This window comes from Rhopilema esculentum, chromosome 18 (assembly GCF_057945365.1).
Source record: "Rhopilema esculentum isolate cy_ngs chromosome 18, ASM5794536v1, whole genome shotgun sequence".
Classification (NCBI taxonomy): Eukaryota; Metazoa; Cnidaria; class Scyphozoa; order Rhizostomeae; family Rhizostomatidae; genus Rhopilema; species Rhopilema esculentum.
In genome coordinates this window covers 950,156-967,363 of record NC_142832.1, presented here as the reverse complement: position 1 = coordinate 967,363, position 17,208 = coordinate 950,156, and the positions used below count along the sequence as shown (strand labels likewise).

Below are 17,208 nucleotides of genomic sequence, written 5' to 3'. Positions count from 1 at the left end.
ATCATTTTCACACTCCATGTGCAGGATAGAGACTAATAAGTTTATATTGGCTAAGAGCTAAACTGGCAATTTCCTTCAACGTTCATACTGCAAATAGAAAAACAACTGGAAAAAAAACAAAGTATGGCAGGAATTTGAAAACAAATTTGCATTACTTTTACGAGATAAGCGTACCATGATCAAGTTTGTCAAACATTTCAAATAACTATAGGCAGAGAAAACATTAGTAAACTAGGAACCAACTTACGTAAAGTATTTATTGTCAGTTTTCAGCAATGTTCTTTAATGTTCTTTGGCTAAGAATATAAGCTAAGATAAAAGGGTCGTTAAAGAAAAAAATGAATGTGAAGTATTTGAAAATATGAAACAAATGTTTACAGAAAATTTGAAAAAAATGCCAACCTGAAAAAGAAAAGAAAAAAGTTTTAGAATTATTTATTAAATTATTAAACACTTTTTTCGTAAATTTACAAAGTGCAACACATAATTTCTAAATGTTTTTGCCAGGCAAATCTATATTTTGCTAGTTCACGAGCTAGTTCTTCTTTTCATTCGATTTATAAGTTTAGAAGAAGCATCGAAAAATTGCCAAAAGACATCGCAAGGATGCACTCGTGTTTTTCTTCATCTTGTTCTTATCACGAAATTGAATATAGGTTTGTCTAAACAAGGATCAAGCAGTTATACTAAATAAAATGCAAGAAAAAAACTGTTTGAGGTTCATGCTTGTATCTGTCAAGTAACAACCAACTAATGCGGGAATATGTTTTCCATAAACAATTCATTTTTCAGTATAAGCATATCACTTTTTGCATATTTCAAAAAAAGTTGAATTTTCTTATTTTCAACATTCAATCTAGTTTTCAAATCGAAAACTTTATTAAAAATGCAAACAGTTACTTTCGTACTTGAGGTGATTTTCTGTCATTTAATTGACTGGCGCTTTTGGCTTTGATGAAGAATCTCTTAGCTATAAAATCGAAACTCTAAAATCGATGAAAATAATTTCAGCAAGCAAAAAAAATTCCATTCGCCTTAATCTTAGTATGATTTTAGCTAAAAGCTAGATAAATTTTGTTACATAATTATCCTTGAAATTATAATTTTTATGACATTGGGAGCAATTGGCATAGTTTTCAATTTTCTGTAGACGTTAAAATTTATTGATAAAAGTGAATTAAAAATGATTCTTTGGGAAGAAAATCGTGGAATTAGAAGTTTTAAAAAAAACCGATTGTATTATGAAAGCTTTATTACGCTATGACTAACGAAACTGCTTTGACATTTTTCAAATACTTTTTTTGGGGCTTCAAAATAAACATTTTCGTGATACCTTGTAAGATTCCCATGCTTTATAATATTGTGTTCAAATAAGATTTGGTGTCAATATGATAATGGCATTAAGAATCTGGACATCAGCTTTTTCTATATCATATTCTGAATTGGGTTGAAAATTTTTTTGGAAATCAAATTAGAATTATTTGATTCATTAGATATTCGAAGATTAAAAGGTTAGATTGACGATGGTATTTCAATAGAATTAATAGAATTAAACATTTGAAAGTCTTATGATTGAAGTTTAATACTGGAAAGTCTTAAGTTTGAAATATGATATTCGTTAATCATCGTTTAAAACTTCTGTAATACCTAATTATCAGGTCTACAAGTATCATGAATTCTAGCTGACCTAATCAGATTCAACCCCCCCCCCCTCTTAGCCTTCTGTTCATTTCCCAATTGAAATCAGCCAAATCATTTTCAGTAATTGGGTCACCAGAAATGTTTTTCAATGAAATCCACCACCAGCCACTGCCACAACCTCCGAGACAAGACCTTGATGAAACCCCCAAAATACCAGACAAAAACCCAGCCAAGCACCGCAAAAACCAACCCAAGCCAGCAAACCAAAACTGACATTGAAAAACAAATCCGGTGAATCCAAAACTTGAAATGATGATTTTGGTTGTAAATCAGAAAAGAGGGGCGTGTGCTGTTCTTAGAGCGGAAGTGTATGAGTGGGTGGGGCATGGGTACAGGTGGGTGGTTGGGTACGGATTGAGCTTGGGAACAGGTGGGTGGTTGGGTAGGGTTGTTCCTGATTTTAATGTAAATAGACAATTAAGTTTCCCCAGAATCGATTCAAAGAATTTAGGAATAAAACCTTTGATTGCGTTAACCTAGCTTTCTCTATACAAAGTCCCTTCTTACTGAATTTATTGCATCTTTGTTCTTAACTTTATCTTAGTTAAATTATGAAATTGTAGTGTTTTTTCCTAAAATTTTTATGAGAATTAAAGACGAACTAACAAAACTCACGATTAAATATTTTATGTCATGTGTTATGCTTTACGGCCAGCTTTTCAGTAATTTAGAGGTTTAATTGTGGAAAAGACAATTCTAATATGAAATGTTTTTGGTTTTAAAAAATCAGCATTTGATCTTTCATGAACAACACTTAGACGATCAATCAAAGATCTGTTTTTATTTGCATCAAATAGTATCGATCTTGTAGAGACATAAGCAAAGCTTTCTGCTTCAAATTTTTTTCAAATTTCTTGATGTTTTGAATTGGAAGCAAAATTTTATCAACCAATCATGAAATTTTGCCACAAAATAGCAGAAAAATGATGCACAACACCTAACAGTATTAAAGTGTTGGATATTAACCAAAAGCTGGGCAGAATTTCTATTCAGAGGTGAATCGAATCTTAACCTGAGAGAAATAATGACACGTTTGATTGGTTCCTTGTCTTTGGACAATAAATGACTGCTAAGCCCACGTGTACTTGTAGAGTCCAAGAGAGAAAACGAACCTTTTATCTAAAAAAATCGATATTTCTTGTTTCATTTAGAGACAGATCCTAAATCACCTAAACGAAAAGGCTACCTTGTTTTCCATAATTGAACAAAAGTTTTAAAAGCTCTGAATATGGATTTGTTCAATATCGAAAAGGAAAAGACGATCCAACTATTGTTTCGAAAATCATTCATTCATCTTTGAAGTATTGGTTTGAGACGAAAAAGACAATTTAATTTCCTTTTCTATCATACTAAAATCTTTGACAACATTTCAAAGTTCTGGAACTTAATAGCATGTATGCAAATTTTTGACATGTTATGCAAATCGAGAATTTGAATTTGAATTGAGAAGAAAAATCTTTTTCCAGATTGATAATTTTCCTCAACAGTTATAAAAAAGATCTCGAACCCGTCTCTGTTAGCAAATTTTACTTCTTTTCCAATATTTACGAGCTTTGCAATCTATTTACTGTTCACATTCACTTTTAATTTCTTCTAATAAGCACCAAACTTTCAATAGCCTTATACAGTCAACCATATTTTCATTAAAAACTAGATATTTCTTACTTTAAAACTGATGAAAGATCATACCTTATCACAAAAATGTTAAACGGCAACAGTCATATTGGCTTGTACCAAAAGAAGGATTGGTGATGCTTATTCTAAAAAAATGGAATGGAAAGTAAAAAATTTCTAAAATATATCTATGTATTTCTTTAGTGTAAACCAATTAAGCAAAGTTATATATTATACAACTAAAATTTGGTTATTTCTAGATAGATGTTGGATGATAAATTCTACAAGATGTTTTAGTGGTATTTTTTTACTTTTATATCTCAAAAGGCACTGTCAATAAAAATGATCCTAAACAACTATGATTGCTTTTACTTTCATTATGTTTTTTATTTACTTTTTGCCAAGTATCTAGTTATTTAAAACCTTATTTCCTGTTGATATCTGCTACGTTTAGTCTACAGAAATATTTACGAAGTAATTTTTGTCTAATAAATTAATCACTAAGAAGTGAATATGAAATATTGGAACAAAAAATTTCTTTGGGTCTCAAATTCTAGACAGCTTAAAAAACAGGAAATCAGATTTACAAAAAAATCAAAGCAGGAAGTGTCATGAAATTTTCTAGCCAAACATGATCATGCCTGTCCAAACATACAAAAGGTCCCCCTAGAGTCTAAAGCCCTTTTTTTTCTTTGACGAATGGAAAATTTTCGTGGACATTTTGGTGTCGCGTTAGATTCTTTTTAAACAAATGATAAAGAAAATAATCAATTGCAGCAGATTTGAAAGAACTGTCAAGCTTATGAAAGCAAATTTTTAGCAAATAGAAAATTAAACACACTCACTTGTTAGAACATCTTTCGTCTTTTGCATGCACTGTCTGTTTTACTGGCCTAAAAATAAAAGAAAGGTAAAAAGAGATGTCGTCAGCAAAACTATTTTCGCGCGTTAATTTGTAAATTGTCATCCCCAGCCTCTTCTCGAAAAAATTTCATCGTTTCGTTTAATTTAGGCCCTTTTAGGCCAGCTAAATGGAGTGTGATTTCTAAGCTCTATAAAATAAGTTTAAAAGCTAACAAATTACACTTATCATAGACCTATCTTTAAATATTTTCTAAGCCGTTTGATACTTTTTAAAGACATTGTTCCGAAAGAAAGTGAGAGTGCGAAAAAATGGGGGCATACCTTGGTGTTTCAACTATTTCTCGATTTTCTTCATGCATCCCGTTTTGAAATTTCTAAAATAAAGACGAGAAGGATATATTGAGTTTAAGTTTATTTTAACAAGGGAGAAAGCATAAGAAACAAACATATGGGGTGAAAGTGTCACTTGTTTACATACCAAATGGGCCTAATTTTGCAGTAGGTGTTTCACGGAGGTGGTGTCTCACATAAATCTTGACCAGCAAAGGACGAGCAACTTGAGAGTGAAGGTATTTATACCTTGTATTTTCACCAGGGAATGCTTCTTCGTGCTTAGAATAAAAGCCGCACGGGCAAAAGGTGTCTTGGGATTCCCAACAGCACTCATGCTCCCGCGGGAGGTCGGCTGCTTTACACAACTTTCTCCCACGGCAAGCGTTATTTGATTTGTATAAAAGCTGGTTTTCAAATAAACATCAGGTCATATTTTCAATTAATTAGAATAATCATTGAATCAAAATTTAGGCCCGTTCACACTGTCCCGATTTGAGAAAATATGCGATATTGTACAAGTCTCTTCATTGATCCTAAAAATATGCATGAAATGGACATTTTTAGAAATTGCTTACTAAGTGAATGTTTATGAAAACGGCCCCCTCGAATAAGCCCCCACGTGAAGTGCCCATCAATCAACGTCCCTTTTTATACTCTGAAGCTCCTGGCCAACGATAATGGAATGATATTTCAAAATGCATAATTCATTTCTTAGACTGCTTATAGTTGCTACAAAAGAAAGCAACATACCGTAAATCTTCGAATTGTCCCCCCCCCCTCGAAAAAGCCTCCCTCTCGAATAAGCCCCCACCCTAGAACTACAAATTTTCAATAAGCCCCCCCCCCCTCGAATAAGCCCCTACTGCTACCGTGAATCGAATTGGTCCCCTTGATTTGTTGATTGTTGCCATCTGAGGTTGCCTTTAGTGTTTTATTGAATTACCACTAAAATTCATACTTTTGGTAAAAATTAATTAAAATGTTATTTAAAAAATTCATACTATAATATACGAGGTCTTTTAATAATGTCTTCTTGATGTCTACTATAATTTTATAACCCCCCCCCTGAAATAGCTCCCCACCCAAAAATATAAAAAATAAATAAGCCCCCGGTGCTAGGGGCCCAGGGGGCAAATTTGAGGATTTACGGTATATATGTTATAGGTTTTCAAGCAATGAGAGATAGCTGGGAAGAAGTTGAAGCAACCCCTTTTGAGTTCTCGGAACTTCACCTGATTTTTGACCGCAGCTTTAGAATGTTGAAGTCTAAATCTTCTAAAGCCTTTGATTCGAATTTTTGCGGTTTGCGGCCTCACTTTGAAACGGGGCATGACTTTGTTTACAAATGAAGCAGTTGCAGTTTGATCTTGTCCTGTAGTGCAATTGGCATGGAGAAATAGGCCTTTACTTAGCTAGTGGTTCAAGTGTCACAAGAAATGATATCTGAATTGCTAACAGGTGATCAAACAGTTCTTTTAACATTTGTAGGAATGCAAAGGTTAAGATTTTATTTAGATTAGGCTTGTCGTCGCGCTTGTTGTCTTTGCTGAAATCTGTTGTCCGCAGTTTAATTTCAGTTTTGGATCACAGTGAAGAGAAATACTGAAAGTGAAACAACCTGTAAAACGTTTTGTTAGTTTCGACTTTCAGTTCAGGCAGGTCCAGATAAATTTTGTCATACGATCGACGTGAAATACACAAATTATTCATAACTGAGTGTAGTTTATGTACTTAAAATCCGTTTCTTTAATCGAAACCAATCGTCAATTATTTGAAAACAACGAATAATTTGCATCATAAATCATTGCATCGTATAATTGGCGTCGAACAGCTGTATTATTGTCAAATTTGGGAAAATTTCTTGGCGAGTTCACTGCTATCTTAAAAGTTTTATGGACTCTTAAAAGATTTTTGAAGGACTCAGTAATCCAGTATCTTAAAGAATATCGATTTAAAGACAATTCATGAACCAGTCTTTCATTTTATCTTTCATTTTAACAATTCGTGAATCTTTCCTCTAGCTAAAAGACGAAGGTGGTATGTTGAAGTAATATGCACGAGTGTGTACGAAAGTGCAACGTAAGCATGAAGCTGCAGAATGCGCACCTTAGCCGGTTTTAAGGGGACGTGCTATGAACAATGAACATTGCAGATAATTATTTCATTTGATGCAGAGAGATTTTAATGTTTCAGTTGCTTGATGACACGACCTCTTGACGAGTCTATTCCTACACAAAAACTACTTAATAATGAGACGAGTTCCTTGCGACATCCTATTGCCAATATTAGGGACACCGAAGTGGTACTTCTCTCCCCAGATTCTGTCAGACTGATTGGTATTGGTTCTGCCAAAAGTGTTTTGAAGGAAGAGGATCATAGCAATGTTGTTGTTGAAGATAAGAAGAGAGATAGAGCAGAAGCGGAAAGTATTTTCACAAAGAAAGAAAACTTTGTTGATGAGGCAAAACTATTAAGCAAAAAATGTAAGGTAGAATTGGAAAGGGAAAGTGAAAAGGAAGATAATGAAGATAATGAAGGTATCAAAGTAAGTGAAAGTCAGGCAACAGAATATGGCAGTAAAGCAGATGTTAATGAAGTAATTGAAATCGATGATGAAAACATTGATGAAGAAAGTAAAAGTACGGAAGGGCGTAGTGTACGCTGCTTCATGAAGTCAAAAAACTTCAATTTCTTGGTTATTATTAAAAATGCTGCTTTAGTTGCTATTGGAAATACAAATATCAACTTCTTCAACCACGAAACGGAGGTTCAGGTCCGTAAAGATCTTATCGTTGAAAGAGACAGCATCTTAAAGACTGTCATCACAAACTATCCCCAGATGTTCCCTGATGCACTGCGTAGGCAAGGTTCTTGTTGTGGTGCTCGCTATGACAAACTCATGCAACAAATGAGGTATTTCCAAGACACTGGCCAAGGTAATACACTATTACGATACAGTGAAATGCTGATCAAAGGATTTGAAGCCAAAGGGGAGATTGATCTCCAAGTTGTGTTGCTGATTCAGCGATCTGTGCTGTATATTTACAGGAATGACCTTGGCGCAGCAAGGAGAGAGCTCGCAATGGCTTTGAAAGTTGTATCCAAGGCACACAACAACCAGTTGTTAGTTGGCCGGTGTTTGACCTACCTAGGCAACATATCACTGTATGAAAAAGACTACGTGAAGGCTTTGGAGTACCTGGATGAGGCTATGTCAGTTTTGGCTTTTCATGCTTCAAACGAAGATAAGGCCCTTGTTGCGTATCTGAATGGGTGCGTTTTGATGGGGATGGCTGCGGAGCTTGATGTGCCATCAGAAAGCCTCGAATCGAAAGCTATTGATTGTTTTGATATCGAGATTAAGCATGCAGTAGAGGATCCCGATACCACAGTCGTGGAGAAAAAACGACAGTTTGCAACTTTGAAGAAAATAAACGTTCTTTTACGCTCCTATTTTCCTGTTGGATTTAATGGGGATGTCCCTCAAAAGAACATAGAAAAAGCAAAGACATTGTTGGATTTATTTGAGTTGAAATGTTGGCGAGATGCATCCGATGCTGCGAAAGTTCATTTCTATGCTGCGCAGGCAGACTATTTCAATTGCATGCAACAACCACATCGAGCGTTGGATATCGTGAAGATCCAAGGAGCAAAAACTGCATACAAGATAGGACACGAGCCTCTGCTTCAAATGATAGACAGTCGCATCCAAATGTATACGAGGCTTGCATCGCTGCTTAAACAGGACGTTACTTTACTGAATGACGTCTCCGATGAATCCATTGAGAGGCTCCTAGAAGATAGCCCATGATCAAAACTCTTATTTTGCTTTGGATGTTTGTCTAACTGTATTTATGATTCTATGATTATTTCGTAATTCTGAAAGCAGATTATTAACACGACGCATTTCAATTTAGATAGTAGTAATAAACTTTCATGCTTAATTTATTGAATATATTTATATAGGTTATTGTTCAATGTATTTAAGTGCATCTACCAGTTCCTCGAAAATATGTCTATCAAGTTTTCTAATTTCAAAAAGTTCTATTTCTTAATATCAAATTATTAAGGAGAAATCTCTAAGTCCTTTTTTCTTTCATAAATGCGGGGTCAAGACCCCTACATCGAAGCAGGCACCGCGCAGCCAATGGGCTGGCAGGGGCAGTGGCGGATATCTGGGGGGCAAAGGGGCGACCGCACTCCAATACTTTTGAGGACAATGGTCTTTTGTTTTAAAGCAATGGGAATTGTGACGTCATCTTATTTAAACAATAGGCCTGCCCTCCTCAATATTTGACCAAGTGTCCACCCTGAGCAGAGGCTATAGCTCCCCACTTTTTGACAATAAAAGCTTAGAAAATTTAGCATACTTTTATGATTGGGAATCCTTTTTTGTTCATTATCTAGGTGTTTTGTCTTGTTTAATGGCATGAAGCATTTTGTAACTTGGTTAGCTTGGTGTTTCTTATCCTTAAGCTAATTTATCTCATTTTATAGTTGTTGATATTTCTCCCAGCCACACTGTTTATAAAAAGATGTGGCCTTAAAGAACTTTCAGTCACGCCCTTTCCAGCCCCACCTCCATCCCCCCTCCCCACTTCTAGACTGGTTCGCGGTGCCTGCGTCGAAGGGTGTAACTGCTTGCAAAAAGCGTTATATCTGAATACTTATTATACTCCATGGTTAATCCCCCTCCCCTCTCGAAGCCGTTCTGCTATAAGGAGGAATCTTATCTCGGTCTTGGTTTACCAGTATTCTTGTATTCTACTATTCAGCCATTGCACGAATGCTCAAACTGAATTGTGGTTTGGCCACCTGTCAAATATTCGTTTCTGCTACGTTTTCTATGACAATGCCTCAGAAAAATAGTGTTTTGCTTTGGCTAGCTAAACTCAAAGCTGCAATTCCTATTGAAAATTTATTAAAAGCCACACAGCTCCTTAACAGATGAGCTCACTAAAGATGAAACGTTACCATCTCCTTATTTTAGAAAAAAGCTTACATTTTGCCGCAAAAACACACATGACCTGAAGTGCTATCTATCATGCTTAATTATTAATTACTTTCAGTATTAAAGAGCTTGAAGACCTGAATGAGTTTGGTCGTGTTTGCAAGGGGCAAATAGAGATTCAGATAACGAATTCATACGCAGGGTGACCTATTGTAATGTCTCTTTTGTCAGTAGTTATTAACATATCAAAGCCTTTACCATTGATGAAGAATCAGAGAGACCATTTTTAATCCTCACAACGTGCTGCAGTGAGAAAGTCGATGGTGTAGTTAGAAGTTCTTCTCATAATGCGTTTTCTACCTTGGAAAAAGAAGAAAGGTGACGAAGATGCTTTGCATCCTAACAAACCGATTGGTAAGACTAAGTAGTTGTTTCTTCTTGTCTCCCAAACACCTTATGTTACCAAATTAATACCATCAATCAAAAGTTATCTTCACATTTCATTTTGATACTTTTAATCCAAGCTGACTGATTTTTATTGTTGCTTGATACTAAATTCATGTCCAAATTCGGGTAGTCGATATCATGAGCATTCCTTGTTTATTTTGCTTGTAATTCCATTAGATACTTTCTTTAGAGGTTTTCTTGCCATAGCAACCTAGTGTCGTCATTTCAAATCTACTTGCTTTGTAAGCCATTGCCATTTTACCCTTGAGCGAACGTAATATATTTTAAAGTATGAGAACCAAGCTAATAGTGTTAGCGTAATATATTTTGAATCTGCTACAATTTTGCAATGTTGCTATTGTGTCCAAAAATGAACCAGTTCCAGTGATACGTCTACTAGAAATGTAACAAATCGTTAAAGTCCATAGGTAATCGGCTTGAAAATTCGCCATTCTTGGCTAAAATGTTTCGAATTGTGGCAAAATAGATCAGCACCACTATTTTTGTTTGTCGTGCTAGTTTTAATGATGCTACAGTGTACACCCGTTAATGGGACCTCTAGAAGACATAAAATATCTGTCTCACTTAGTGTCACGAATCTCTTGCTAAGTAGGGCAAAAGAAGAAAAGGATGTCCCCTTTAGTGAGCGATTGTACGAACTCAGGCTAGCAGGAAAAAAATGTACACTGAAAATTTATAGTACAATTTTAGCAAATAGATTTTTGTACACATAGCAGGAATATGTGTCCCTGAATAAGAAAAAATTAAATCTTTTGCGGAAAAATGTATTTGTGGATCATTGTAAATTTTTCGCATAGCTTAACTTCGCGGATTAAGTTAAAGTAAAAGTTGCACTAGAAAACTAATCACAGATCAAATGTACACTGGGATAATGGGCTACCACGAAATGTATATATCATAGATATACAACATCACATGGGAAAGAAAGTAAATGTATTTTGTGCGGCATTATGTACCAACGCTATGTAAAATTACTTCAATGCTCTCAGTACTATAGCACCCAATTCAGAGTTTAGTTTTCTTTCCTTGACCAAGACATCTGAGAGAAGCGTTTACGACATTAGAACTTTTTGAAATTTTCACAATCTTAAATTAATAATTGGAGAGTCCTACTTGAATTAACTTCAAAACTCAGGAAGAAGGAAAGTTTCACTCAACCGGGGCCTTACTTCAGCAAGTCTTTTCTATTAAAATGAAATTAATGAAGTTAAAGGGAAATATCCAGGGTCTCACTAATTGAGAGCATACTGCATTCTTCAACGTTAAAATAGGCTTTGTTAGCATCGAATAGGAAAATTGGTGCTCTACTTTTCAGTTACAATATGCAATTTATACAGTTTTCTTGCTTGATTTCAACTCTGCTAAAGGTCAATCTTCCATAATGACTCTCCAACCACTCTTTATAGCCTTTCCGAAATCCCTTCATATCCTCTGAATAGTCCATAACATTTGCTTGTAGTGTTTTTATGCACGCTTCTAAACATATCAAATGTTTTGCAGATTCCCCTTTCACCCAGCAGAACCTTTCTGCATTCAGACTCGAAGTTTCAGTTTCAACGATGCTTCCAGTGCTTCTTTGTTTTACAATTTCATGTATTCCAATTGGCATAGTCTTTCTGACCGTCAATAGCAAGGTATGCCTAATATTTTCAGCATAAAATGCATTTTCATATTGAATAAAAGCATTTACAATGTTTCTTGTTGCTTATTCTACAATACCTGCCAAAAGACAATTACATCACTACAAAGCATATCTTCAGCTTCCCAATCAAACCATCGTGATTCTGTAAGCTTTTATTAAAATGTTGAAATTGTGAAGACAATCTATCCAATGGTATGCCCGAGTCAATTGACAACATAAGGCATGCGTGGCTGTACCCAGCGACCCTGATTTGGAGAATTTCATGCCAAGTTCTTACAATAAGTTGAGTATGACTCATGAGATTTGAAACCTCTAACTCAGTTTACGTTCACTCAAACCGAGTGTTGGATTTATTGGACCAAGTTTTTTTTATTTCACATGCGTTTTTTGCTCATCATTCCGTTTGTCTTCAGGTTCTAGAGAAAGTTGTAGAATATACGAATTGCAAGCAGTATGAATGTGGCAGTTCATACAATCCTGCCAGTGGAACAAAGAAGTATTGTTGCAAGGTCACCTTTCAATTGCCAGATGAATTCAAAGGCCAGGTTTTCATGTACTACAAGCTGGACAATTTCTTCCAGGTTTGGTTAAAATAATTTTCTTAATCATTAAAAGCTAAACTGTAAAGGCCTCAATTACATTAGATTGTCAAAAAATACTCTTTGTTCTGGCCAGAGTCCTTCAAAACAAAAGTCGCTGGAGAGGGTTAAGGGACTATTGTATCTTTTCTCAGCATTTTCTTATTAATTTCATCCGAAATACGATATAAAATTTGTCGAGACCTATGGGGAAAATTTCACTTACCATTGTGGTTACGTCTGTCTTTTCTACAAAATTGAAGCCTTGGTGCTCCTGTTTCAAAGAAAGAGTTGTTGAGAGGAGGACTTATGCAAAACATATTTTGTTTCTGATTGTTCCTAAGTAGATTAGAGATTCTATGAAAGTTTAAAAATCAGTACAGTTTTCTACTATTGGTATGAGCATAAACTTGTCATTGCCCATCTGAAAACGAATAGTATATCAATGTCAATACTTTAGCAACGCCTGTGGCATGTGGTGTCTTTCAATCAATGGTTCTATTAAGAGATGTAGGAACAAGGGGCGTCATGCCCCCAAGTTTTTGCAAGTGCCTTTTCAGGAAGAGCAAGTTCTTCTTTAAGGTTGGATTTTTACTGTCACAGTGCCCGTTTTGCTGAAAAATCTTGGTTACTAGTGACCACGATAAGTGCCCTCACAAAAGTTGTATCCTCCAATGTTTAAAATACCCCAATGTTAAAAATGCTTCATACTTCTTGCTATTTTTCTTGCTTTGCTTTTAGAACCACAGGATGTATGCTCGCTCCAAAGATGATGAGCAGTTTTATGGAATCGTGAAAACAACCTTGGCACCTACTTGCAAAGAACCATTCAGGCATAAAAAAGAAAATTACAAAAATAACTCTTGGAGCATACCAGTCACACCTTGTGGAGCTGTTGCAAACAGTCTGTTTAACGGTATAGAAATATTTGTCACTAAAAAGAATGATTCGCCTTTCCATCAGTATAAAGATGTAAGAGCCAGTCTGCTAAGCAGAGACATTGGGAGCTGAAAGCACCAGGGGCACGTACTCCCAAACTTTTGGGGGAAAACCACTTTTCCTTAAGGTTCCGTTTTATGACTTTTACAAAAGTGTAAAGCAAACTTAACAGTCATGTGCTCTAGCTTAGGATTTCTGATCTTTTCTTGATAGCGCCAGACAAATGGCTTAAGTATGTCTTAAAATTTTTGTGTTTTTCAAAGCCATAAGTGTAATTAAATGTTGATAGCACGAAAGAGAAAGAGTTAAGCGATAGCCAAGTCATCACTTTGGCAGGCTAAAGGTCTAGCAGGGAGTTTAGCTTGAGAACTGAAAGACATGGAAATATCAGAAATTCTATACAAAATCTCTTTCCTTAATAGGTTTTCTTGGTACCAGACTCGTTCTTATTTTATAAAGAATGAGTCTGGTACCCAGGATGCCTTTTTGGAAGCAAGAAAAGGAGGCCTCCTTTCTGTGTCACCTCCTATTGGTCATCACTTTAAGATTTCAGAGATATGATGTCTTTTACATGATCTTTACTGCATTGACCTTGAACTTGATATGCTTCAGTTTTTGACCATTTTGTCTAGCTTATTCTTGCTAAAAATGCTGAAAATGCTAATAATGTGCCGTCTTTTCACCAACATAGATACCTTTAAAATGGTGTACATTCAGCTAGGCCCGGATCTTGAAGTGACCATGTCACAAAAAGATATCACATGGTCATCTGAAAAGAGCCATAAGTTCCGCAACCCGTCTCTCAAGAACGTACAGAATGGAACACTTTCTTCAGCACTGAGAGGGTTTGGTGCCCCTATTAACTGGCAAAATCCCGTCTATCAGCTGAGCCCTTACGAGCCTGAGGAGAATGGATTCTTGAACAGTGATCTCATTGAATGGATGAGGACGGCTGCATTCCCCAGCTTTCGAAAACTTCATAGAAGGATCATTCACGTTGGAGCACACTTTGAAAAGGGCCTGCCTAAAGGCAACTACCGTATGGACATCAAGTACAGTATCTTTTCACCGTGAACATACCTGTCCCCGCTATTTTGCTTAGCTATTGCTTGGTGCCACGCCCTTGCTATTGCTTGGTGCGTCAATGTCTGTAGAATAGAACGAAACGTTAGAAAGCAAGCTATTTCAAGACACGTGGCCAAAGTCTTATAAATTATTTAAAACTAATGGGGAAAGAAGCCACTTTCATTGGTTTTACGTTTAAAGGGACACTAATCTCCTCCTTCCTGATAGTGTCTATGAAAGTTGTCTAGATTTCCTTAACTATGAATCACAGATTACCCTGTAAAAGATTTCAAAGGCAAGAAGTATTTTGTATTGACGACAGCTAGTTGGCTTGGTGGGAAGAACAGTTTTCTTGGTGTCTGCTACCTCACAATTGGAATCATTAGTTTCATCTCTTCGTTTCTGGCAACAGTGATGCACATGAAGTCCAGAACAAGGTAATCATACTAGGCAAAATATTTGGGGTTGGTGGTTGAGCTTTCGTGATCAATTCATAGAGTTGTGTTTGTTGCATTTTATGTGACATCCCCCTTATTCTTTTATCAAGTATCAATCGAAAGAAAGATTATAAAACAAAAATTCAAGTATGTTGGATTCCAATAGGTTTACTTGCAGATCACTAGGAAGTAAGTATGGAGGCTTTTTTAGAGTTACAACAGCATTCAGGGACGAAACTGTTGGGGGGTATGGGAGAGTGCTGCACCCCCCCCCCCCCAATAACCGGGAAATAAGAGAAGATTTATTAAGGAATTGTAGTTGAGATATGGATTGCAAAAACTTTCGAGTTTCGAGCAGAATGGTGGAATAAGGGAAAAGTCTTCCGGAAATATTGTTTCAGACAATCCCTTTCTGGATACAATTGTATGCTTTACTCCATATTTTTGTATATCCCCGTAGCTGTATATCTCCGTATGGTTCATGTCAGTATGCTTCATTTTACAGTATTTCAAGTCGCTCTTCATTTGGTTGTGATTTTTTGACTTTACATGAGATTTTCAATTAACCGAGAAAGTAAAAATTCAAAATTTTTTCTCTTCTTTTTCAGAACACAAAAAGTTGGTTCGATTGATAATGGTATAGAGTTACGTGCAAAATAAGACATTTTGTAATGTTTTCTTTTATGAAATGGAACTAAAGCATTAAGCAGAATTTGATTGCACACAGTTTTTAAAGTATGGGGTTTGTTAGAATAAATAGAGCTGGGTTTGCATTTGAATAAGTTATCTGTCTTATAAGGTAAAGGTACAGTAATTATAGGTACAGTATCAAAAAAATTGAGTATCGTGAAAAATTGGTTTCATAGACCTTTGATTAGACCCCAGGAAAGGGGGATAGGTGTCACCCCTATCTGAAATTTTTGAATTTGCAACACCCACTGTTTATTTTTTACTTGGCGGAAAGAAGTGCTTGAACAGATGCTTCCAATAAAAAGATTGCCATAACTTGTAAATAATATAGAAACATGTTCTTTAACTTGGATTTTTTGGGTTCTTAGCTTTTAATAAGCTTCAATCTTGTATTACGCACAAATCTAATGTACAGCCTGTACATAGTGTTTTAAAACAATAGATGGTATTTGCACGGGTTGTTTGCCATGATCAATGGCGATGTGTTTTGTGACTTTCATTTATGAATAAGATTTATTGTATCGCACTTTTTGCATGATATATTTCGTCACTTATTGCATAAAATTACTTAGTATTTCTTTTTTTCTGGCTCGTGTATGTCTTCCTTGAACTCTAAGGCAACAGGAAATTGTCTTCATAATGAACAATCTCACACCAGCTCTTTTTTTGCTAAAATATGCATATTTGCTGCCCTCATTTAAACGGTCTTCTTCAAAGCAAAAACTAGGTAAACAAATACATGGGTTCAACAAGCAACAGCCACTGACAAGCCTAGTGATAATAACCATGGATGCAACATTTCTGTAGCCATGGTAACAAAACATTGCAAGAAAAGCCTTGATGAAATAAAGTAAATCAAAGATCCAGAAAAGACTATAGATTTCAAAATTTGTTGAATTAGATCTAAAGTATTTTTTAATTCAACTTATTTTGTCAATTCAACTATAAACTAGAAATAGCTCTTGCTAGTATTGCCCGCAAACAATTAGTTCCTTGATAATGATTGTTTTGAAAAGTTAGGTCAGGATATTCGAAGAAGACACCATCTTGGGTTTTCACAATTTTATAAAAACAGCTGCTCTAGTTGATGCTAAACTATTCTTTTTATCAAGAATTTTTGGTGTTCAGTTTGCCTTTGATTTAAGTCCAACGCCCTTTTGAAAATCATGAAGTTTTTCGAGGGTTCGTGAAGTAAACAAAGACGTCTGAAAATGGACACGTGATAGAACGGATACAGCTAAAATCGATTGCGATAAAGGATTCGTACAGCGATGTACAGGCGATAATCACGACAATCATAACTTTTGCTCCTACGGTCTCGAGTTTTTGGGAGAAAGGTGTGGCATTCGACTGGTTTTGATTCCCAAAACTTCGAATCAAAACTTCCATCCATTGCGGAGAACCGAGCTGTGATGCAGCACCGTTTTCGTGCCAAAAAACCGAAGGCCTTTTAGACAGGACATATAGCCTGACAATCTGACATTCAAGCTAATGTTTGCTTTCTCAACGGATTCTGGTAGTAGGGAGTTCAGGCTTTCATAATCTGCCAGGTGACTTTTTTGAAAATGTCTGGATGTCACGTGACTGATGACGTCATTTAACGGCAAAAAGTTAGACAAAATCATCGTTAGCTCCTCACTGAAGGGTTATTTTTTAACGCAACTTACATATATTGACTCGTCTCATTGCAAGCTTTCAAATGATATATATTTAAGCAAGATTTGCCGACATAAGTATTTTCATAATGACGTCATAGCAAATTTTGCATGACGTCATCAAATATTTTATTGTCATAAAATGGTACGTTAAGCATAATTTTGTTTAAATATGACGCTGGCTATCAGCAAAAGCTTTTCTTACATATGTTTTTCAATCATAATAATTAGTATTTAGTTCATTTAAATTGAATTTGTGCCAACCGCAATA

At 35.6% G+C, this 17,208-nt stretch overlaps 2 protein-coding genes and 1 long non-coding RNA gene across 3 annotated transcripts; 2 read left to right on the top strand and 1 right to left on the bottom strand.

Moving 5' to 3' along the window:
* Positions 1-1,239: 1,239 nt before the first annotated feature.
* On the bottom strand, positions 1,240-5,572 carry LOC135696634 (uncharacterized). The gene is made up of 4 exons (XR_010517383.2): positions 4,658-5,572; positions 4,501-4,553; positions 4,161-4,208; positions 1,240-3,461 (listed from the first exon to the last, which is right to left on the bottom strand). It is a non-coding gene; the product is annotated as an uncharacterized LOC135696634 (long non-coding RNA).
* A 253-nt stretch (positions 5,573-5,825) lies between these two features.
* On the top strand, positions 5,826-9,389 carry LOC135696625 (uncharacterized). The gene is made up of 2 exons (XM_065216084.2): positions 5,826-5,970; positions 6,534-9,389. Exon 2 carries the CDS (start codon positions 6,713-6,715, stop codon positions 8,321-8,323), a length of 1,611 nt encoding a protein of 536 aa, XP_065072156.2. The 5' UTR covers positions 5,826-5,970; positions 6,534-6,712; the 3' UTR covers positions 8,324-9,389.
* Positions 9,390-9,628: 239 nt separating this feature from the next.
* LOC135696628 (cell cycle control protein 50C) lies at positions 9,629-15,849 on the top strand. Its single transcript, XM_065216087.2, has 7 exons — positions 9,629-9,877; positions 11,432-11,565; positions 11,987-12,154; positions 12,893-13,067; positions 13,782-14,147; positions 14,427-14,592; positions 15,201-15,849. Exons 1-7 carry the CDS (start codon positions 9,811-9,813, stop codon positions 15,250-15,252), a joined length of 1,128 nt encoding a protein of 375 aa, XP_065072159.2. The 5' UTR covers positions 9,629-9,810; the 3' UTR covers positions 15,253-15,849.
* Positions 15,850-17,208: the final 1,359 nt, after the last annotated feature.

Coding starts and splice junctions, on each gene's coding strand:
- LOC135696625 (XM_065216084.2), top strand. CDS start 6,713: ATGACACGACCTCTTGACGAGTCTATTCCTACACAAAAACTACTTAAT.
- LOC135696628 (XM_065216087.2), top strand. CDS start 9,811: ATGCGTTTTCTACCTTGGAAAAAGAAGAAAGGTGACGAAGATGCTTTG. Junction 9,878..11,431: donor GCATCCTAACAAACCGATTG/GTAAGACTAAGT, acceptor AATGTTTTGCAG/ATTCCCCTTTCACCCAGCAG. Junction 12,155..12,892: donor AGCTGGACAATTTCTTCCAG/GTTTGGTTAAAA, acceptor CTTTGCTTTTAG/AACCACAGGATGTATGCTCG.